General features: G+C 39.4%; 1 protein-coding gene across 1 annotated transcript; it reads right to left on the bottom strand.

The window, feature by feature from the left end:
• Nucleotides 1-1,289: 1,289 nt before the first annotated feature.
• LOC112239668 (interferon-induced very large GTPase 1-like) lies at nucleotides 1,290-21,820 on the bottom strand. The gene is made up of 7 exons (XM_024408100.2): nucleotides 21,422-21,820; nucleotides 21,220-21,278; nucleotides 18,769-18,859; nucleotides 7,969-8,024; nucleotides 7,660-7,743; nucleotides 6,872-6,947; nucleotides 1,290-6,537 (listed from the first exon to the last, which is right to left on the bottom strand). Exons 1-7 carry the CDS (start codon nucleotides 21,753-21,755, stop codon nucleotides 1,853-1,855), a joined length of 5,385 nt encoding a protein of 1,794 aa, XP_024263868.2. The 5' UTR covers nucleotides 21,756-21,820; the 3' UTR covers nucleotides 1,290-1,852.
• Nucleotides 21,821-22,661: the final 841 nt, after the last annotated feature.

Raw genomic sequence — 22,661 nt, 5'->3', positions numbered from 1 at the left:
TCTTCATCATATTGGCTTGGCCAACTGAATATTGGCTAGGCCAACTTGGCCGTCATTATATAACTTGGCCAACTGAAAACCATTCCCTGCAGGCTCAGAGTTCAACTCACATCATCATCACCACTAACTACAAAAATAATAATCATCATTATACTTATTAATAACAAGAGAAAAACGTATCATAATCATCATTATACTCATCAATAACAACAAGAGGAAAACTATCATCATTATACTCATCAATAACAACAAGAGGACAACTATACTCATTATACTCATCAATAACAACAAGAGAAACTATCATCATTATACTCATCAATAACAACAAGAGGACAACTATACTCATTATACTCATCAATAACAACAAGAGGAAAACTCATTATCATCATCACAAGCAATAATAAGAAGAGGGAAACTTATTATCAGTATACTCATGAACAAAAAGAAAATGATCGTCAAGAACAAACAAATAATCTTCATCAATAACAACAGCAACAACCTAATCAACAACAAAAATAAAATAATTTTACTCACTCATCAACACATAAAAATCATCAACAAACTAAATCTTAGTAACTTAATAACTGAGCACTAATGAAGTTGCATTAGTGATGTGCACTGATCATGATTTACACTTTCTCCAATCAAATGTGTTCAAAGCAATGAGGTGTGCGAACAAATCCCTATTAAGGTGTGGTTCAATAAAAACAAATAACAATTTGCACAACATTTAATTAAAAGTATAATAAATGTGTAACACCTGTATATGAAACAACAAATTGATTTTTTAAACAAGAAAAATCACATTAAGATGAAAATGTAAAATAACAGAAACAAAAGCCAAGCCAAAAGTTTACTACTAAACCACGCAGCCCTTCTAATCATTAATCAGTGATTTATGCATATCAAGCTATAGGCTAGATTATAATTGGAGAGAAATATATTTATTATAATTAAAAATGATAAATGGAAGACCAGCTCATCAATATGGCCTGTGTATTCTGTTAATTTATGAGATATACTTTTCTTACTTTTTGTATGATTTTAGAAATAGCTTAAAACAGTTTACTTACATCTACATCTAATTATTGTTTTACTCTGATAAGAATATTGGCATTCCTTTCTCATACACTGAGTGGACAACTGCTCTTTCCATGACAGACTGACCAGGTGAATCCTTTAATCAGTGTAGATGAAGCAGAGGAGACAGGTTAAAGAATGATTTTTTCAGCTTTAAGACATGGATTGTTTGTGTGCCATTGAACAGGGTATGGTAGTAGGTGCCAGGTGCACCGGTTTATGTCAAGAACTGCAACCTGCTGAGTTTTTCACCCTCAACAATTTTCCGTGTGTATCAAGAATGATCCAGCACCCAAAGGACAACTAGCCAACTTGACATGACTGTGAGAAGTATTTGAGTCAACATGGGCCAGCATCCCCGTGGAACGCTTTCGACATCTTGTAGAGTCCACACCACTACGAATTGAGGCTGTTCTGAGGGCAAAAGAAAGGGGGTGCAACTCGATATTAGGAAGGTGTTCCTAATGTTTGGTATACTAAGTGTATATTCAAAGTGAAAGCTATTCCATTCTAGAACATCTGATCTGTAAATAGCAGAAGTCATAGTTTATGAATTGTATTTGCAAATATTATTTTCTGTGCTGCAGTTATTTTCAAAATTGCATTTGGTATTGTCAGATATGCACAGTTTTTTGCAAAAAACAACTGGCTCCTCATATTTTGATTCTGTGATATACCATGTGTGAGGTATTTGTGGTTGTCAACTTAATACATGTTTTAACGGCCAATAATATATTTGGACTACAATTCAGAGCCTCATTATAGATTTCCCCTATTCACTCACATTGAATGAGCCCTTCAAACTCTTCATTGCATCCTCAGCTGTTAAAATGTTCCAGTCCTTTGGGATATCGGCAGGAAGTGAGTCAGTGCCTTTAGCAATTCTCTCATTGAATATGGCCATCACATACTTCCAATAGTCTGAAGCCTCAATACTGGTGTCTCCAGTTATGATCCAGTCAGGATAGTATGTCTGGTACTTCTTGTAAGGGTGACCATCATCTCCTGTTAGACCATTAATGAACAGCCCATTGCCTATCACGGAGGATGAGCATATGTTAGTTAATAACACATTTGACTGCTTATTCACCCAACCACTGAGCCCTTTTGGACGATGAATGGAGGTGAAGTGTTTGGTATGCTCCTTACCTCCTGCTTCACAGGGTGCTTTGCAGAAAGGACATACCTCCCCACAGCCAAACAGACTGGTGAACATCTTGTCTTGAGGCTTGAATGGCAGAAGTCTGAGCCTTTTTGTGATGTATCTAAGGTCAGTTTTCCGGTCATAAACAGATGCCAGTGACTTCTCCATTTCCCTCACAAACTCTTTGAGATACTTAGCAAACTGTTCTGTGTTTGCGGTGCTCGTGTTCAGAATCATAATGGAATCCAAAGCATCCTTGGGAAAGGCGAGATCCTCTCCCAACATATTGCAAATGATCCCAATGAACGTCTTAATGTTGTTTACCGTGCTAGCTGCTTTACTGACAGTTGAAATGTTATCAGTAATTTTCCGGACTATATTTGAAAGATGTTTGTTCTCCATTTTCTGCAGTCTGCTCTCTTTTGAGAGTTGCTTGACAATTTGATCAAATAACCACTGCTTCACAAATGTTTTGTAAAAGTGTATGTACTCGCTATATTTTTCATAATTTTCATCTGTCAGGAGTTCTTTTAAAATGGAGAACTGGAAAGCCGTTCTTGTGCTGTAATCCTCTGACCCTTCACCGGTCACCACTTCATCAACCACATCAGGACCAATCCTTTTGGTCACATATTCCTCTACAGCTGGCCGCAAACAGAGCTTTGTGAAGTCCTCAGCTTTCTTTTGGCACTGGTCTCGCTCATGGAACAAGTTCATGAAGTCAGTATAGTAGTTGTACTTTGACTGTTCCAGACACTTCCTTGGGTCATTGAGTGCAATGAAATCATCATGCATCTTTTGGAACTGTCTTGCTGCTATGCCACAGATGTGTAGCTTCAGATAAACCTCACATTCATCACCGACTTTCATTTTCTTTTGTTGCTGCAATGTTTCATCAATCTTGTTAAGAAGTTCTTTGATGTTAGTGTCATGATAATCTGTTTTGTGCTCCACCTTCTGTCTTATAAAATCCTGACACTGTGTTATGATGTCATTACAGAAGTCTTGCAGCTTTTTCCTGCGATGGTCATGATCCCTGTGCACCATAAAGCCTTTAGTCTTCTCCCACAAACCCCCTGATTCCACAACAAAGGCTGCCTTCCCACAATCCACCAGTCTGGTTCCAACCAACAGACTGTTGACATGACTGCCCCGTGTTGACAGATTTCCTCTCAACATGATAAAGGCACCTTGGGAAACATCTCGCTTAGGAAGTCCTTTGAAATGTATCTCAGACAGAGTTTTACTCCACATGTTTTCAAACTCTTTACTGAGTGCCTTATCTGAAAGAACAGATTTTTTCTGTCTACAATTCTGAAGCAAATCTAGAACCTTCTTTTCCATTGTACTTGCCTGAGAACTCTTGATGTTGTCCAGTTCTGTCATTCCCTCTTTGATTTCAACAGCTCCTTGAAGTTTGTTTCTCACTGTGTTTTCTGTCTCTCGTCTCAGTGTTTTGGCACTGGACACAAAGTCCTCCTTGTATTTTTCCACCAGACTAACATGGCCATCTTGATTTTCAAAGTATTTTACTAGATTGTCTTGGATTTCCTTTTCTCCCAATGACAGTTTCTCAGATGCCTCTGCCATCAATTCATTTAGCACATTTCCTATGGACCGCCCAAGATTTTGATCTGTCATGCCAATATTGTTAATTTTTGTTTCAGCACCAATCATCCAGTTGTACATCTCCTTCTGGAAGGCCCATTCCCAACCATTGTACTCAGAGCATAATTTGGAATATGCATCTGCAACCAAGCTGTTTCTGAAACTAAAGATGAATTTCTCAAATTTCACAGACTTCCACAAACTTTGTGTCCACTTCAGGAAATGTGTCAAATCATCATTTCTCTGGCATTTGATGAAATCTTTCATCAAGGTCTTCTTGAAGCCGTATACTGCCTCACTGTATCCAGCATTGACTGGAGCCATCGGGGGAGTCCCATGCCAGAGTCCTGGGATGTAGCAGCTGCTTGTGTCTGGATCATACTCCATCACATCAGTGAACTTGGTGATATTCTCCTGCTTCTCCATTCTGGCTGCTGCCTGGGTCATTTCATTCAACTGTTCCAACAACTTCTTCCTGTCCCTCATGTTGTTGTCATGAGCAGACATGTCTGACACATTCTGATGCACAAAATGACATACTGGCTTCTTCCCCACTTCCTTCATCCTGATAAAAGCATGAACAACAATCTGCAGAATGTCTTTCATCTCTGTGGAGTTCTCCATGGCAATGTTGATGATAGTGACATCACTGAGTCCTATCACCAGTGTTGCCAGTTCATTGTCATGTTCATGGCTATCATCTAGTTGAGCCAACTCAGGTGATTTCAACCCCTCTGTGTCAATGATCATGATGAAGTCACATTTCAGCTCCTCCTTGAGTTCTTTGTTGACTTTAATCAGCAGCATGAAGGCCCCTCTGGTGCATCTTCCACTGCTGACAGCAAACTGGACCCCAAACATGGTGTTGAGGAGAGTGGACTTCCCTGTGCTTTGGACCCCTAAAACTGTGACCACCCGGATCTTGCTGTTGGATTGGACAAGAGTATGAAGCCGAGTCAGAACAGCTGAAATCCATTTCAGAGGGATATTTGATGCATCTCCATCCACAAGCTCAACAGGGAAACCATCCAACAGCATCTGAGCACACAATCCAGGGAGATGCTCCATCTGTTTCCTTTGTAGGCTACTTTCAGGAAGGGAGCAGGAAGCTTCATATAACTGGCCCAACTCACGCAGGAAGTGTTCAAGTCCCAAGGAACAGTCAGATAATTGCTTATCCAAATCTTTAATGTCGTCTTTTTTCTCCGGAGAATGTTGGCAAAGATCTTTGTACTGGTCCCGCAAAGCAGACAGGTTCTGACGTGACAGATTGTCCAGATTTATCCGCATCCATTTGAGGAAATAGGAACGCTCAGCTCCTGAACTTGACAATCCTAAAATGAAGCTTGCCATTGAATCTGACATGTCAAATGTATATTGCTTCTCTCTCAGCTCTTTCTCCTTCCTCTTCAGAGAGCTCTTGTAGTGTTCAATGTCTTTATCTCCTGCTTTTCTCAGTCTACACATCTCTTTTTCCAACTGGGAAAGCTCTTTCCAGATTGTTCCTTGTAAGGGTAGCTGTTCATGTTTGAATTTCATTGTGTCTTTGAAGTTACTGGTGATTTCTTCTGCCTTCTTTCTGGCACTCTGACAGTCACCGTCTTCATCAACCAGAATCCCCATCTGATGAGCCACGTCAGCCATGTTTTCAATTGTCAATCTGTTTATACTTTTTTCAATGATGTCACCCACAGAGGACTGCAGGGTTTTGACAAATTCTGCATCATTCTGCTTCTTCTTCACAATCACATTTGTTGGGTTGATACTGTAGTTTGTGATCATTTTCTTCAATGTGTCCACCCTGAATGTTTTATTCTGAGAGTTGACAACCAGAAATAACTCTGCTTTTGTGATTTCTGCTTCCAAAACCTTGAAATCTGCCTCTAAGTCATCAGTGAAAATGTAAACTGCAGCTGATGTTTGACACAGAAAGGAGAACTGTGTTTCAAATGACCTGATGTCTCCTCTGAGATTGGCAACAGCCACAGGCTTAGTGAACATGTCTATGTTTCTGTTCCCACATGGAAAGTACCAGCTGATTTCAACCAGACCATCTGAGATTTGCCGAGGGATATCGCCACATTCCATATCATGATGAACAAATGTATCATGGTACTGTTGAGGGTTACTAAGCAACTTGTTCAAAATCTGAGACTTGGACAAGCTGCTTTGTCCTAACCTAACAAAAGACACCATAGGAATATCAGAGAGAACTATTCTCTCCTCCACAAAAGCATTTGTGGCCATTTGGGAAGAGGGTCTAAATTTCCTCACTATGTCCCTCAAGGCCCACAGCATCAAAGTGCTTTGTTTTGTGTCACAGTTGGGCAGCAGCAGAGGAACAGCAAACTGACACATGGACATTTTCTGGACCATCTCCTGCTGCAGGAAACCATCTGAACACAGAAACAGGGCAGTTATCAGGTCCAGTGGATTAATTACATCGCTACTATCAGTGTCAGTGTCCAGGTTGTCTACTCCACAATAGGAAACCTCCTGGTCAGTGGTCAGACATTTAACACTCCTAGCATTCACATTTGCCATCATTAATTTCTTCATGAAGGCCCCTGGAAGTGACTGCATAGTGGTAAGAGGTTCATCTGATGTAGTATCAGCATTTATCTCAAGGACAGTACTTAACATCAGCTTGTTTTCATAATGATCTTCTAGTCCAGCCTTGGACAACAGCTCCTTGAGACAAGGTCCTGTAAATAGAAATGAAAAGATAACCATGATTACAAATACAATTTCCTCTTCAAAGTATAGCAGAAAAGCACACCAACAGGTGTTTTACACTGTACTTTGGATAAGGTTAAAGAAGGCAGAGGCAGACCATCTCTGTGACTCAATGACTCACAAAAATGGAAGCTAACATTTAAATGTGAATTCAGAAATGAAAAGACAAATGTACAATTCTTACAAATACTTATAATGATTACAAATGTGTATAAATGCTGGAACAGTGCACACATGTCAAACCTTTTAAATAGTTTATAAATGCTTATTAATAATGCTATTGAAAGTGAAGTGTCGTGGTACCTTGTGTTGTTTCTTCTGAGGAACCCTCCTTCTTTGGCTTCAACTCATCTCTGGCTTTTGGCACTGGCTCAATATTCTATAAAAAGTTGAATTCACAGGTTAACATGTTTAATATATTATGACATTGAATCTACAATTCTGGTCTGTTGAGGATAAAGCACAATAGCTTCCATTTCAAATAATGGCATGTTAATGCCTATTCTGGCATGCCTAGCTTTGGTTTAATTCACATTAGGATGTGGTTGCCTTGTTGTGGTGCCTAACATACAGACATATCCAATGTTGCATCAGGATAGGCAATAGTTTGGAAAAAGGAAAGTTACTTTACACTTTTTAAATAAATATGTCCCGTATCTTCCCATTTTAACCTTTTGCGACGAGCAATCCCGTATCCGGGAGCGAAATCATAGCCTCAAACGAATTAGCATAACGCAGCGGACATAAATACCCCTAGAAACTTTTCCTATTCATGAAAATCGCAAATTAAACAAATTAAATATATTCAAACACAAGCTTAGCCTTTTGTTAACACAGGTATTAAATCATATTTGAAGATCCAGTATATCCCTGTTAAAGCAGCAGCCATAACATCAAACTGTCCATGATAAACTATTCAACTTTTTCAAAGTGAACCCCTAGAAAGTTCAAGATCTCACCCACTAGACTTAATTAGAGCAAGATCACACAATGTGATCGCACAACAACAGTGGTTGGCTGCACTCTTGGATTTTATGGAAGTAAATATGTTCATAGTAGCACAACACAGCACAACCCCAGTCAACACCCACTTTTAGTTTTCCTTGTTCTCCCTGGTGAATCTTCTCTTCCCAGCCCTTCAGTGGTTTGGAAGGAGATGGAATCTCTGGATGGGGCTTTGGGTCAAGAATACATCCACGAATTAGTGATTTCACTAGATTGAGTAAATTGACTGTTTTATTGTTATTCACTTTACATAGCTTATTTTCAAAATGTATATTACACAGAAACAAGCTGGAACGCAACGTTATATAACATTTAGCTTTGACCTTGAAATGAAACATGTCACATTACAGGAACATGATCAGCATGATCACTGAGGATGTAAAAGTGTGTCTTACCCTCTCTGCCTCCTCCTTCTTGTCATTGTGATTCCCCAATACCTCCCCTGCTGCACCTGGAATAGAGGTTGAGATATAATACTTTAGTGATGGCAGTATCTCAGATGCGGAAGGGAGATGCAGTGAGATCAGTGAAACCGTGTTTATGACTCTGGCTTACAAAGCCCTGACCTCAATCCCATAGAAAATTTGTGGGCAGAACTGAAAAAGCGTGTGCGAGCAAGGAGGCCTACAAACCTGACTCAGTTACACCAGCTCTGTCAGGAGGAATGGGCCAAAATTCACCCAACTTATTGTGGGAAGCTTGTGGAAGGCTGCCTAAAACGTTTTACCCAAGTTAAACAATTTAAAGGCAATGCTAACAAATACTATTTGAGTGTATGTAAACTTCTGACCCCCTGGGAATGTGATGAAAGAAATAAAAGCTGAAATAAATCATTCTTTCTACTATTATTCTGACATTTCACATTCTTAAAATAAGTGGAGATCCTAACTGACCTAAGACAGGGCATTTTTACTATGATTAAATGTCAGGAATTGTGAAAAACTGAGTTTAAATTTATTTGGCTAAGGTGTATGTAAACTTCCGACTTCAACTGTACATAGTAATTGCTATTAGCTAATTCATATTGTAGTTTGTAAGCCGACAGTTAGAAAATATGACCGCTTGTGTTGCTCAATCTTTCCTCAGTTAGCTCTAGGCCAAATGTAGCCTACATTTTTCCGGTTAGGATGATTGTGTTATGCTATAGTTACTTCTGTGAATATCTGAACATTGCATCCAAAAATTAACTGCTCACATTCTGGACATAACTTTGTAAGGACTGTGTTTGTGTAAATAGTTTCTGAAAAAGTGTGGCCAGCTCAAACGCTGATTGTTGCGTCATTCGAAACTGGCCGTTCTAAATAAGAGTTCTAAATAAGTGTCCTAATCACACGGGGTGTGATCGTATGCTTCAGGGACCACTGTAGAACGATCACACCCGTGTGATGGTACGTGTGAGAGGGTTAATTAGATACCACTATTACTACCAACTATATACATAATTATATACTACTACTACCACTACTACTACTACTACTACTACTACTACTACAACTACATAATAATTATTATAATTATTATAATTATTATTATAATTATTATTATTATTATAATTATTATAATATAATTATAATATAATAATCGAGTGGATCACATGCAGCGACCCAAAAAAAAAACGACTCAGAAAAAGAGGGAAACGAAGCGGTCTTCTGGTCAGACTCCGGAGACGGGCACATCGTGCACCACTCCCTAGCATTCTTCTTGCCAATGTCCAGTCTCTTGACAACAAGGTTGATGAAATCCGAGCAAGGGTAGCATTCCAGAGGGACATCAGAGACTGTAACGTTCTCTGCTTCACGGAAACATGGCTAACTGGAGAGAAGCAATCCGAAGCGGTGCAGCCAACGGGTTTCTCCACGCATCGCGCCGACAGAAACAAACATCTTTCTGGTAAGAAGAGGGGCGGGGGCGTATGCCTTATGACTAACGTGACATGGTGTGATGAAAGAAACATACAGGAACTCAAATCCTTCTGTTCACCTGATTTAGAATTCCTCACAATCAAATGTAGACCGCATTATCTACCAAGAGAATTCTCTTCGATTATAATCAAAGCCGTATATATCCCCCCAAGCAGACACATCGATGGCTCTGAACGAACTTTATTTAACTCTCTGCAAACTGGAAACGATTTATCCGGAGGCTGCATTCATTGTAGCTGGGGATTTTAACAAGGCTAATCTGAAAACAAGACTCCCTAAATTTTATCAGCATATCGATTGCGCAACCAGGGGTGGAAAGACCCTGGATCATTGTTACTCTAACTTCCGTGACGCATATAAGGCCCTGCCCCGCCCTCCTTTCGGAAAAGCTGACCACGACTCCATTTTGTTGATCCCTGCCTACAGACAGAAACTAAAACAAGAAACTCCCACGCTGAGGTCTGTCCAACGCTGGTCCGACCAAGCTGACTCCACACTCCAAGACTGCTTCCATCACGTGGACTGGGAGATGTTTCGTATTGCGTCAGACAACAACATTGACGAATACGCTGATACGGTGTGCGAGTTCATTAGAACGTGCGTTGAAGATGTCGTTCCCATAGCAACGATTAAAACATTCCCTAACCAGAAACCGTGGATTGATGGCAGCATTCGTGTGAAACTGAAGGCACGAACCACTGCTTTTAATCAGGGCAAGGTGTCTGGTAACATGACTGAATACAAACAGTGCAGCTATTCCCTCCGCAAGGCTATCAAACAAGCTAAGCGCCAGTACAGAGACAAAGTAGAATCTCAATTCAACGGCTCAGACACAAGAGGTATGTGGCAGGGTCTACAGTCAATCACGGACTACAGGAAGAAACCCAGCCCAGTCACGGACCAGGATGTCTTGCTCCCAGGCAGACTAAATAACTTTTTGCCCGCTTTGAGGACAATACAGTGCCACTGACACGGCCTGCAACGGAAACATGCGGTCTCTCCTTCACTGCAGCCGAAGTGAGTAAGACATTTAAACGTGTTAACCCTCGCAAGGCTGCAGGCCCAGACGGCATCCCCAGCCGCGCCCTCAGAGCATGCGCAGACCAGCTGGCCGGTGTGTTTACGGACATATTCAATCAATCCCTATACCAGTCTGCTGTTCCCACATGCTTCAAGAGGGCCACCATTGTTCCTGTTCCCAAGAAAGCTAAGGTAACTGAGCTAAACGACTACCGCCCCGTAGCACTCACATCCGTCATCATGAAGTGCTTTGAGAGACTAGTCAAGGACCATATCACCTCCACCCTACCTGACACCCTTGACCCACTCCAATTTGCTTACCGCCCAAATAGGTCCACAGACGATGCAATCTCAACCACACTGCACACTGCCCTAACCCATCTGGACAAGAGGAATACCTATGTGAGAATGCTGTTCATCGACTACAGCTCGGCATTCAACACCATAGTACCCTCCAAGCTCGTCATCAAGCTCGAGACCCTGGGTCTCGACCCCGCCCCTGTGCAACTGGGTACTGGACTTCCTGACGGGCCGCCCCCAGGTGGTGAGGGTAGGCAACAACATATCCTCCCCGCTGATCCTCAACACTGGGGCCCCACAAGGGTGCGTTCTGAGCCCTCTCCTGTACTCCCTGTTCACCCACGACTGCGTGGCCATGCACGCCTCCAACTCAATCATCAAGTTTGCGGACGACACAACAGTGGTAGGCTTGATTACCAACAACGACGAGACGGCCTACAGGGAGGAGGTGAGGGCCCTCGGAGTGTGGTGTCAGGAAAATAACCTCACACTCAACGTCAACAAAACTAAGGAGATGATTGTGGACTTCAGGAAACAGCAGAGGGAACACCCCCATCCACATCGATGGAACAGTAGTGGAGAAGGTAGCAAGTTTTAAGTTCCTCGGCATACACATCACAGACAAACTGAATTGGTCCACTCACACAGACAGCATCGTGAGGAAGGCGCAGCAGCGCCTCTTCAACCTCAGGAGGCTGAAGAAATTCGGCTTGTCACCAAAAGCACTCACAAACTTCTACAGATGCACAATCGAGAGCATCCTGGCGGGCTGTATCACCGCCTGGTATGGCAACTGCACCGCCCTCAACTGTAAGGCTCTCCAGAGGGTAGTGAGGTCTGCACAACGCATCACCGGGGGCAAACTACCTGCCCTCCAGGACACCTACACCACCCGATGCTACAGGAAGGCCATAAAGATCATCAAGGACATCAACCACCCGAGCCACTGCCTGTTCACCCCGCTGCCATCCAGAAGGCGAGGTCAGTACAGGTGCATCAAAGCTGGGACCGAGAGACTGAAAAACAGCTTCTATCTCAAGGCCATCAGACTGTTAAACAGCCACCACTAACATTGAGTGGCTACTGCCAACACACTGTCAATGACACTGACTCTACTCCAGCCACTTTAATCATGGGAATTGATGGGAAATGATGTAAATATATCACTAGCCACTTTAAACAATGCTACCTTATATAATGTTACTTACCCTACATTGTTCATCTCATATGCATACGTTGATACTGTACTCTATATCATCGACTGCATCCTTATGTAATACATGTATCACTAGCCACTTTAACTATGCCACTTGGTTTACATACTTATCTCATATGTATATACTGTACTCGATATCATCTACTGTATCTTGCCTATGCTGCTCTGTACCATCACTCATTCATATATCCTTATGTACATATTCTTTATCCCCTTACACTGTGTATGACAGTAGTTTTTTTTGGAATTGTTAGTTAGATTACTTGCTCGTTATTACTGCATTGTCGGAACTAGAAGCACAAGCATTTCGCTACACTCGCATTAACATCTGCTAACCATGTGTATGTGACAAATAAAATTTGATTTGATTTTGATTTGAATAGTACTACAACTACTAATACGTACTAATACTACTACTACCACTATTTAATGATATACTACTACTACTACTACTATATAATTAGATACGATTACTACTACTACTACTACTGTCACGCCCTGGCCTTAGTATTCTGTGTTTTCTTTATTATGTTGGTTAGGCCAGGGTGTGACATGGGTGATTTATGTGTCTTGTTTTGTCTAGGGTTTTTTGTAGTCTATGGGGTTGTGTTCAGTTGAGTGTTCTAGGTAAGTCTATGGTTGCCTGGAGTGGTTCTCAATCAGAGGCAGATGTTTATCGTTGTCTCTGATTGGGAACCCTATTTAGGCAGCCATATTCTTTAGGTATCTTGTGGGTGATTGTTCCTGTCTCTGTGGTTTGCACCAGTTAGGACTGTTTCGGTTTTTCCATGTTTTCTTATTTTGTATAGTGTTCATGTTTTCATCTTTCATTAAAGCTGTTTATAAATAACCACGCTGCATTTTGGTCCTCCTCTCCTTCCCAGGAAGAAAACCTTTAAAGAATCACCCAAGGACCAAGCAGTGTGGTAACGGGCAACAGCAGCAGAAGAATCAAGACTCCTGGACGTGGGAGGAGATCCTAGACGGGAAAGAACCCTGGGCACAGCCAGGGGAATATCGCCGCCCAAAGGCAGAGCTGGAGGCAGCCAAAGCGGAGAGGCGGCGGTTTGAGGAGGCAGCACGGCGGTGCGGATGGAAGCCCGAGAGTCAGCCCCAAAAATGTATTGGGGTGGGCACAGGGAGAGTGGCAGAGTCAGGAGTCAGACCTGAGCCAACTCCCCCTGTTTATCGTAAGGAGCCAAGGAGGAAACCAGGGCCGGTGTTGGAGGTGAGCAAGCAGAGACCGTGAAGGAGTTAAAACCTGTTATGGCTGCGATCCCCGTACAGGGACCAACATCAGGGGAAATTTCAGAGTGACAATTAAAAATAAAACTTTGTAACATTAAACAGTCTTGAAAATGCAAGTGTCTTACACCCTTGAAAAGATAAGAATCTTGGTAATCAAACTATGTTTTCCAATTTAAAATAGCTATTACAGAGAACAAATCCCATGCTTTTGTTTGAGAAGGGCAATCAAGAACAAACATTTTAAGCCATGACAGTTTTTACACTCACATCTGAAGGTAAAATACGACTTACATTCTGATATCTTGCTCTTATTTCTCTTCCTGAGTATCCCATTGGTCAAATGAAGTGCCGTTTTCTTTGATAAAATCCATTTTTATAGCCTAAATCGAAATATTTTGAAAACCGTTTGTGACGTGAATTCCATCTCTATCAATTTTTTACGGAGCATTCGGCATGGTGGGTTTCAGTGCATTCCTCTGGATGTTTGCAACAGTCCAACAACATTGTTTTTTTTTGCGGGGAGAATTGACCGAAGTGAGCTGATTTGAAGACAATGATAAATGACTGCCTTACGCACCAATAATTTTAGCGAAGCTTCATTGATTGACTATATTTCTGCCCAATGACCACTGATCTTCTTGAAATCTAGCTGGGTAGATAGCCAATGAGCTGAGGTAAAAGCCATTATGTAATGGTTTGGGGTTGGACCACAATTCCTTGTTTGTAATCGCATGCGCAGGGAACTCCATTTTCGCCTTGACGATCAGAGGGGTTGCTGTAAGGCTTTTTACGCGCAGCTGTATTTCGGAAAGTTGTAGTTTCAACGATTTCATTGAAGATATCACGGTGAATGAATCATGTAAAGCGAAGTCAAAGTAGAAGTGAAAGTGAGATTTTTTGTTTGAGGAATCTTGGAGTGTTATGATTCAAACGAACTGAGGAGCTGTTTCTGCAAGGACAGTACGTACTTCTGGAAGGGTAAGTGCTAATGCCGTTTTATGAAATGTAAAAATCTACATATTATATATACAGTGCCTTGCGAAAGTATTCGGCCCCCTTGAACTTTGCGACCTTTTGCCACATTTCAGGCTTCAAACATAAAGATATAAAACTGTATTTATTTGTGAAGAATCAACAAGTGGGACACAATCATGAAGTGGAACGACATTTATTGGATATTTCAAACTTTTTTAACAAATCAAAAACTGAAAAATTGGGCGTGCAAAATTATTCAGCCCCTTTACTTTCAGTGCAGCAAACTCTCTCCAGAAGTTCAGTGAGGATCTCTGAATGATCCAATGTTGACCTAAATGACTAATGATGATAAATACAATCCACCTGTGTGTAATCAAGTCTCCGTATAAATGCACCTGCACTGTGATAGTCTCAGAGGTCCGTTAAAAGCGCAGAGAGCATCATGAATAACAAGGAACACACCAGGCAGGTCCGAGATACTGTTGTGAAGAAGTTTAAAGCCGGATTTGGATACAAAAAGATTTCCCAAGCTTTAAACATCCCAAGGAGCACTGTGCAAGCAATAATATTGAAATGGAAGGAGTATCAGACCACTGCAAATCTACCAAGACCTGGCCGTCCCTCTAAACTTTCAGCTCATACAAGGAGAAGACTGATCAGAGATGCAGCCAAGAGGCCCATGATCACTCTGGATGAACTGCAGAGATCTACAGCTGAGGTGGGAGACTCTGTCCATAGGACAACAATCAGTCGTATATTGCACAAATCTGGCCTTTTATGGAAGAGTGGCAAGAAGAAAGCCATTTCTTAAAGATATCCATAAAAAGTGTTTAAAGTTTGCCACAAGCCACCTGGGAGACACACCAAACATGTGGAAGAAGGAGCTCTGGTCAGATGAAACCAAAATTGAACTTTTTGGCAACAATGCAAAACGTTATGTTTGGCGTAAAAGCAACACAGCTCATCACCCTGAACACACCATCCCCACTGTCAAACATGGTGGTGGCAGCATCATGGTTTGGGCCTGCTTTTCTTCAGCAGGGACAGGGAAGATGGTTAAAATTGATGGGAAGATGGATGGAGCCAAATACAGGACCATTCTGGAAAAGAACCTGATGGAGTCTGCAAAAGACCTGAGACTGGGACGGAGATATGTCTTCCAACAAGACAATGATCCAAAACATAAAGCAAAATCTACAATGGAATGGTTCAAAAATAAACATATCCAGGTGTTAGAATGGCCAAGTCAAAGTCCAGACCTGAATCCAATCGAGAATCTGTGGAAAGAACTGAAAACTGCTGTTCACAAATGCTCTCCATCCAACCTCACAGAGCTCGAGCTGTTTTGCAAGGAGGAATGAGGAAAAAATTCAGTCTCTCGATGTGCAAAACTGATAGAGACATGCGACTTAAAGCTGTAATCGCAGCAAAAGGTGGCGCTACAAAGTATTAACTTAAGGGGGCTGAATAATTTTGCACGCCCAATTTTTCAGTTTTTGATTTGTTAAAGTTTGAAATATCCAATAAATGTCGTTCCACTTCATGATTGTGTCCCACTTGTTGTTGATTCTTCACAAAAAAATACAGTTTTATATCTTTATGTTTGAAGCCTGAAATGTGGCAAAAGGTTGCAAAGTTCAAGGGGGCCGAATACTTTCGCAAGGCACTGTATATATATATATAAAAAATTTAAAATATAATTTGTTTTGCAATGAAATGTATGGTGTCCTCTCCTTCCCAGGAAGAAAACCGTTACAACTACAATATAATTAAATACTGCTACTTCTACTACTATACAATTAGATAGTAATACTACTAGAACTAAGACTATAACATTATATACTACTACCAGTACAACTAAAACTATATAAGTAGATACCACTACTACAACCATTAATACTACTGTATAATTAAATACTACTACTAGTGATACTACTTCTACTACTAATATGTAATTACAAACTACTACTAGAGATTTAGATACTACTATTACATAATTATATACTACTAATACAAATAATATATCATTAGATACTACTACTATACAATTAGATACTACAATTACTACCACTACTGTATAATTAGATGCTGCTACTGCTACTATATAAATATGATACTACTACTTCTACTTCTACTATTTTTACTACTACTGCATCTTCTACTGCTGCTACTATTACTTATAATGCTACTACTGCTGCTACTACTATTTCTGCCTCTACTGCTACTACTGCAACTTCTACTACTATTACTGCTACTACGATACTACTACTATATAATTAGATACTACTGCTGCTACTACTGCAACTTCTACTACTGCAACTACTTCTGCTACTATTACTATTATACTATTACTAATGCTACTACGATACTACTACTATATAATTAGATTCTACTACTACTATATAATTAGATGCTACTACTAATATATAATTATTTTCAGCAGCGGTATTACATCACTCCCTTCACACTCTGGAGCTCGGCCATATGAGCCATACACTATAGACATCAGCAGTTTCACTCTGGTCTGGGAAAGGATGTGACATTTAGATTGAATTAAAATCTTGCGTTTATCTGCTGTCTAATGTATGGAGGAAGGGGCTGTAAATGTCGTATCTGGCTGAAACAAACTAGCACAGGCAGCTAGACGATGACGTTGATGAAGCAGTGCTTCTCAGCTTGCAGAGGAGTTTGTGAGGCATAGTGGGCTCCCCGTGCTGGAAGCCATCCAGTATAGCAACCAGGAGACTATCCCACACTGCACGGTGAGGACTCTGCCCTAACACAGGCCGGGTGTGTGTACCTGGGTATACATATACACTGAGTGTAGAAAACATTAAGGACAGCTTCCTAAATTTGAAATTGCATCCCCCCTTGCCCTCAGAACAGATAAATAGATACTACTCCTACTACTACTACTACATAATTAGATTCTACTACTACTACTATATAATTAGATACTACTACTACTATATAAATATATACTACTACTAATAATAATAATAATAATACATCTACTATATAATTTGATACTACTACCATTACTACTACTACTCCTATATAATTAGATACTACTACTACTACTACATAATTAGATACTACTACTATATAAATAGATACTACTACTACTACTAATAATAATAATAATACATCTACTATATAATTTGATACTACCATTACTACAACTACTACTATATAATTAGATACCACTACTACTACAACTATATAATTTGATACTACTACAATTAGATACTGCTACTATATAATTAGATAATACTACTGCTACTACTTTTAATACTACTGCTGCTACTAAAACTTCCAGTACTGCTACAATTACTTCTAATGCTACTGCTGCTGATACTACTGCTGCTACTATTACTGTTGCTACTACTGCTGCTACTACTGCTACCACTGCTACTATATAATTAGATACTACAACTAATCAATAATGAGCTACTACTACTACTACATAACTAGATTCTACTACTACTATATAATTAGATACTACTGCTACTATAACTATTACTACTATATAATTAGATACTACTACATCATTATATACTACTACTACTACTATAAAAGTATATACTACTACATAATTGTATTCTACTACTACTACATAATTATATAATACTCCTGTCACGTTCTGACCATAGTTTTGTGTTTGTCATGACGTGAGCTGAGTGGGCATTCTATGTTGTGTCTAGTTTTCCCGTTTCGATGTTTGGCCTGATATGGTTCTCAATCAGAGGCAGGTGTTAGACATTGTCTCTGATTGGGAACCATATTTAGGTAGCCTGTTTTGTGTTGGGTTTTGTGGGTGGTTGTCTTCTGTCTTCGTGCGTCTGCACCAGACAACTGTTTGGGTTTTTTCACATTTGTTGTTTTGTATTTTGTAGTGTTCACGTTTATCGTCTTTACTAAACATGATGAACACTAACCACGCTGCGCTTTGGTCATCTCCTTCGTCCACAGAAGAAAGCCGTTACAACTACTACTATATAATTTGATAATTCTACTACTAATATTATATAAGTATATACTACTACTATATAATTAGATCTTACTACTACTTTATAATTAGATACTTCTACTAGTATATAATTATATACTACTACCACATACGTATATACTACATAATTAGATACTTCTACTACTAATACTATATAAGTATATACCACTATTACTATATAATTAGATACTTCTACTCCTACTACTATATAATTAAATACTACTGCTACTACATAATTTGATACTACTACTACTATATAATTATATACTACTATATAATTACTGTATATACTACTACTACATAATTTGATACTACTACTACTACTGATTCAACGTTTACTATAATGAGACTCCTACTACTACTACATAACGTTCCATTACTATGCCAACTTCAATAGTTTGAGTTATTACATTGACAAAATGTACATTTGAGTCATTTAACAGACATGAAGTGTAAGGGCAATGAAAGGAGGTGGTATAAAGAACTTTAAAACAGGAGACAATACCTTTGGTTGTTTCTCTGTTTCCTTCTGAAGAGCCATCAGTCTCTGGTTTTGGCTCCTCATCGGACAAAGGCTGTTGGACATCTTCCAATTTCTAACAAAACAGTTAAATCAATAAATAACATTGGTTAAACTGAACTTGAAAATAAAAAGGGAAATTCCACCACTTTTTAAACTCATTTCCATTTATTAACCATTTACTAATCACTAGTAAAGTGTTTTTGCAACCCCTCATCTAAAGCAATTGCTGTCCATTCTTTATAAATGTTTTGCAAAGTGATGCATTGGTAGACCTGCCATTGGTAGACCAGCTGTACTTGATGCCCCTTTAAGGTGTCAAAATGGCTCAGAGCATATCAATGGTAAAATAATAATCACAGAATGTTAAAGGAAACATATCATATAAGTTATATAAAAAAAAAAGAGAGCAGCACACTCTATATAGAAACTCCCAGGGACTCTCTTTATATTTATACCTTAGAGTTTATTGGGCGTTAGTCATCACTACATCAAATATTTTTATCTGGGTGTGCGCCAGCTCATGTATTTTAAAGGAAATATATCAAACATTTTCTATAAATAATTTGCAAATGTTGGGGTAATGGTGAGCAAACTGTTTCTAAATGCTCTATACATAGTTTATTACTGACTGTTAGAACAGGGTAATACTCTGTTCTGTCTGTTTATACATGGTTTATTACTGACTGTTAATACAGAGTATTACCCTGTTCTGTCTGTTTATACATGGTTTATTACTGACTGTTAATACACAGTATTACCCTGTTCTGTCTGTTTATACATGGTTTATTACTGATCTCTAATACACGGTATTACCCTGTACTCTCTGTTTATACGTGGTTTATTACTGATGTCTAATACATGGTATTACCCTGTACTCTCTGTTTATACGTGGTTTATTACTGATGTCTAATACACGGTATTACCCTGTACTCTCTGTTTATACATGGTTTATTACTGATTTCTAATACAGTATTACCCTGTTCTCTCTGTTCATGCATGGTTTATTACTGATGTCTAATACACTGTATTACCCTGTTCTGTCTGTTTATACATGGTTTATTACTGACTGTTAATACACAGTGTTACCCTGTTCTGTCTGTTTATACATGGTTCATTACTGAATGTTAATACACAGTATTACCCTGTTCTGTCTGTTTATACATGGTTTATTACTGATTGTTAATACACAGTATAACCCTGTACTCTCTGTTTTTGCATGGTTTATTACTGATGTCTAATATACAGTATTACCCTGTTCTGTCTGTTTATACATGGTTTATTACTGATGTCTAATACACAGTATTACCCTGTTCTGTCTGTTTATACATGGTTTATTACTGACTGTTAATACACAGTATTACCCTGCACTCTCTGTTTATACATGGTTTATTACTGATGTCTAATACACTGTATTACCCTGTTCTGTCTGTTTATACATGGTTTATTACTATGTCTAATATACAGTATTACCCTGTTCTGTCTGTTTATACATGGTTTATTACTGACTGTTAATACACAGTATTACCCTGTTCTGTCTGTTTATACATGGTTCATTACTGACTGTTAATACACAGTATTACCCTGTTCTGTCTGTTTGTACATGGTTTATTACTGATTGTTAATACACAGTATAACCCTGTACTCTCTGTTTTTGCATGCTTTATTACTGATGTCTAATATACAGTATTACCCTGTTCTCTCTGTTTATACATGGTTTATTACTGACTGTTAATACACAGTATTACCCTGCACTCTCTGTTTATACATGGTTTATTACTGACTGTTAATACACAGTATTACCCTGTTCTCTCTGTTTAGACATGGTTTATTACTGACTGTTAATACGCAGTATTACCCTGTTCTGTCTGTTTAGACATGGTTTATTACTGATGTCTAATACACAGTGTTACCCTGTTCTGTCTGTTTATACATGGTTTATTACTGACTGTTAATACACAGTATTACCCTGTTCTGTCTGTTTAGACATGGTTTATTACTGACTGTTAATACGCAGTATTACCCTGTTCTGTCTGTTTAGACATGGTTTATTACTGATGTCTAATACACAGTATTACCCTGTTCTGTCTGTTTATACGTGGTTTATTACTGACTGTTAATACACAGTATTACCCTGTTCTCTCTGTTTATACATGGTTTATTACTGACTGTTAAGACTGTTCTGCCCCTGAACAGGCAGTTAACCCACTGTTCCTAGGCCGTCATTGAAAATAACAATTTGTTCTGACTTGCCTGGTTAAATAAAAAAATTCAAAGTATAACCCTGTGATCTCCCAATTACTATGAATTTCACAAACATGTAGAGGCCCCTGGATGGAAATTCATAAGGGGTTTTAAATATCAGTTTTAACTTTAGATGACATCATAATGTGATACTTTCTTAGGACCTTTTCGTCTTATGTAATTGTGTCTTACCATCTCTGCTGCCTCCTCCTTCTTGTCAACGTGTTCACCTAATACCTCCTCTGCTGGGTCTAGAATGGAGGGTGAGATATAGTACTGTAGATCAGCATACATGCAGAAAGTGGTTAGTTTGCAGACTGCTTATGAACTGTTGAATTGTTGTGTATTGTATATTTATACTCAAAGAGCTGCATCTTTTTGATGAACAACTTACCTCGAGACTGAGGAGCTGGTCTTGTCAGAGTGTCTGGGTTTGCTGCTGGTAGAGGGGTCACAACACACTGTTGCTTTGTCTTTCCTTTCTGCACCTCCTCCTGTAGCTGGCTGATCTGCTGCTGCATCTGTTGCTGCATGGATTGCATTGCCTGTTGCATTGACTGCTGTTGCTGTTGCATTGACTGCTGTTGATTTAACATGAAGCCTTGTAGCATCACTCCTAGTGCTGCCATACCATCAGGAGTACCAGTGTTGTGAACAGGTGTGGTGTCTCTTCCATCCCCTTCACCACCTGTTGCACCAGGTGACTCCTCATCATCATTCTTCTCCATCACTAGAACCCCACCAGGAGGGGAATCCCACCACCTAAAGATGGACGGGCTGCAGCAGTCTTCTAAAGTCTGACAGGGGAAACATAATATAGTTTTTACAGTTTCTCAAAGTAAGGTATAAAAAAAAAAGAAAACATTGTTGGTCCCATGGTTTACTCTCTCTCAAAAAAAGAAAACGAGTGGATGATCAACCAACACTAAGAACAGATCTAAAATTAGTCAAATGTTGGTCTCCTTACACAGGCTGTCAGTGGTATTATTCTCTAGATCACCAACAAAGCATTGCCCCTGAATATTTAGCAACATTTTACTTACATTACAAAATATACTGTCATACGTTGCTAATGCAGATACAAAACAGAGTAACGGAGAACAAGGTAGATATGGAACATTCAGCTAACTAGGCATTTGTGGTAAATGCATGGAGGCTGACATCTTTATGCATGTCTGCTAATATGCAATTACATTTTATTTGTATTTTTTTTACATTTATTTAACCAGAGAAGTCACATTCAGATTTACATCTCTTTTTCAAGTGAGCCCTGGTCAAGAAACCAGCATACATAGTTACACACGAGACACAACACAACCGCAATGAATGTAAGTTAAAATAGTGCCAAGTGTATAAGAGAATTTTAAAAGAGCAGGTTTAAAAACATGTTCAATCTGTGGTCAACAGCCCTCCAATCTGGGATTTAAATTCATTAAAATATAATACAGATGATGCACTTCTGATGCTTATCTTAGTGTTAGATCACAATGTGTACAGGTTGACGACATGACTTCTGACAAGCTTTCTGGAAATACTGGAGTACCACAGTGTTCCATTCTTGGGTATTTCTCAAACTGCAGGAAGAGGTTTATGTAGCCCAACATTACCTCTTTAATCTCAAATTGGTTTAATGG

Source organism: Oncorhynchus tshawytscha, unplaced genomic scaffold, assembly GCF_018296145.1.
Source record: "Oncorhynchus tshawytscha isolate Ot180627B unplaced genomic scaffold, Otsh_v2.0 Un_contig_8856_pilon_pilon, whole genome shotgun sequence".
NCBI lineage: Eukaryota > Metazoa > Chordata > Actinopteri > Salmoniformes > Salmonidae > Oncorhynchus > Oncorhynchus tshawytscha.
Note: the sequence above shows the minus strand (reverse complement) of the source record. Positions and strands in the feature narration are given on the sequence as shown.

Coding starts and splice junctions, on each gene's coding strand:
- LOC112239668 (XM_024408100.2), bottom strand. CDS start 21,755: ATGGAGAAGAATGATGATGAGGAGTCACCTGGTGCAACAGGTGGTGAA. Junction 21,279..21,421: donor ACCAGCTCCTCAGTCTCGAG/GTAAGTTGTTCA, acceptor CCTCCATTCTAG/ACCCAGCAGAGGAGGTATTA. Junction 8,025..18,768: donor AAACAGAGAAACAACCAAAG/GTATTGTCTCCT, acceptor CCTCTATTCCAG/GTGCAGCAGGGGAGGTATTG.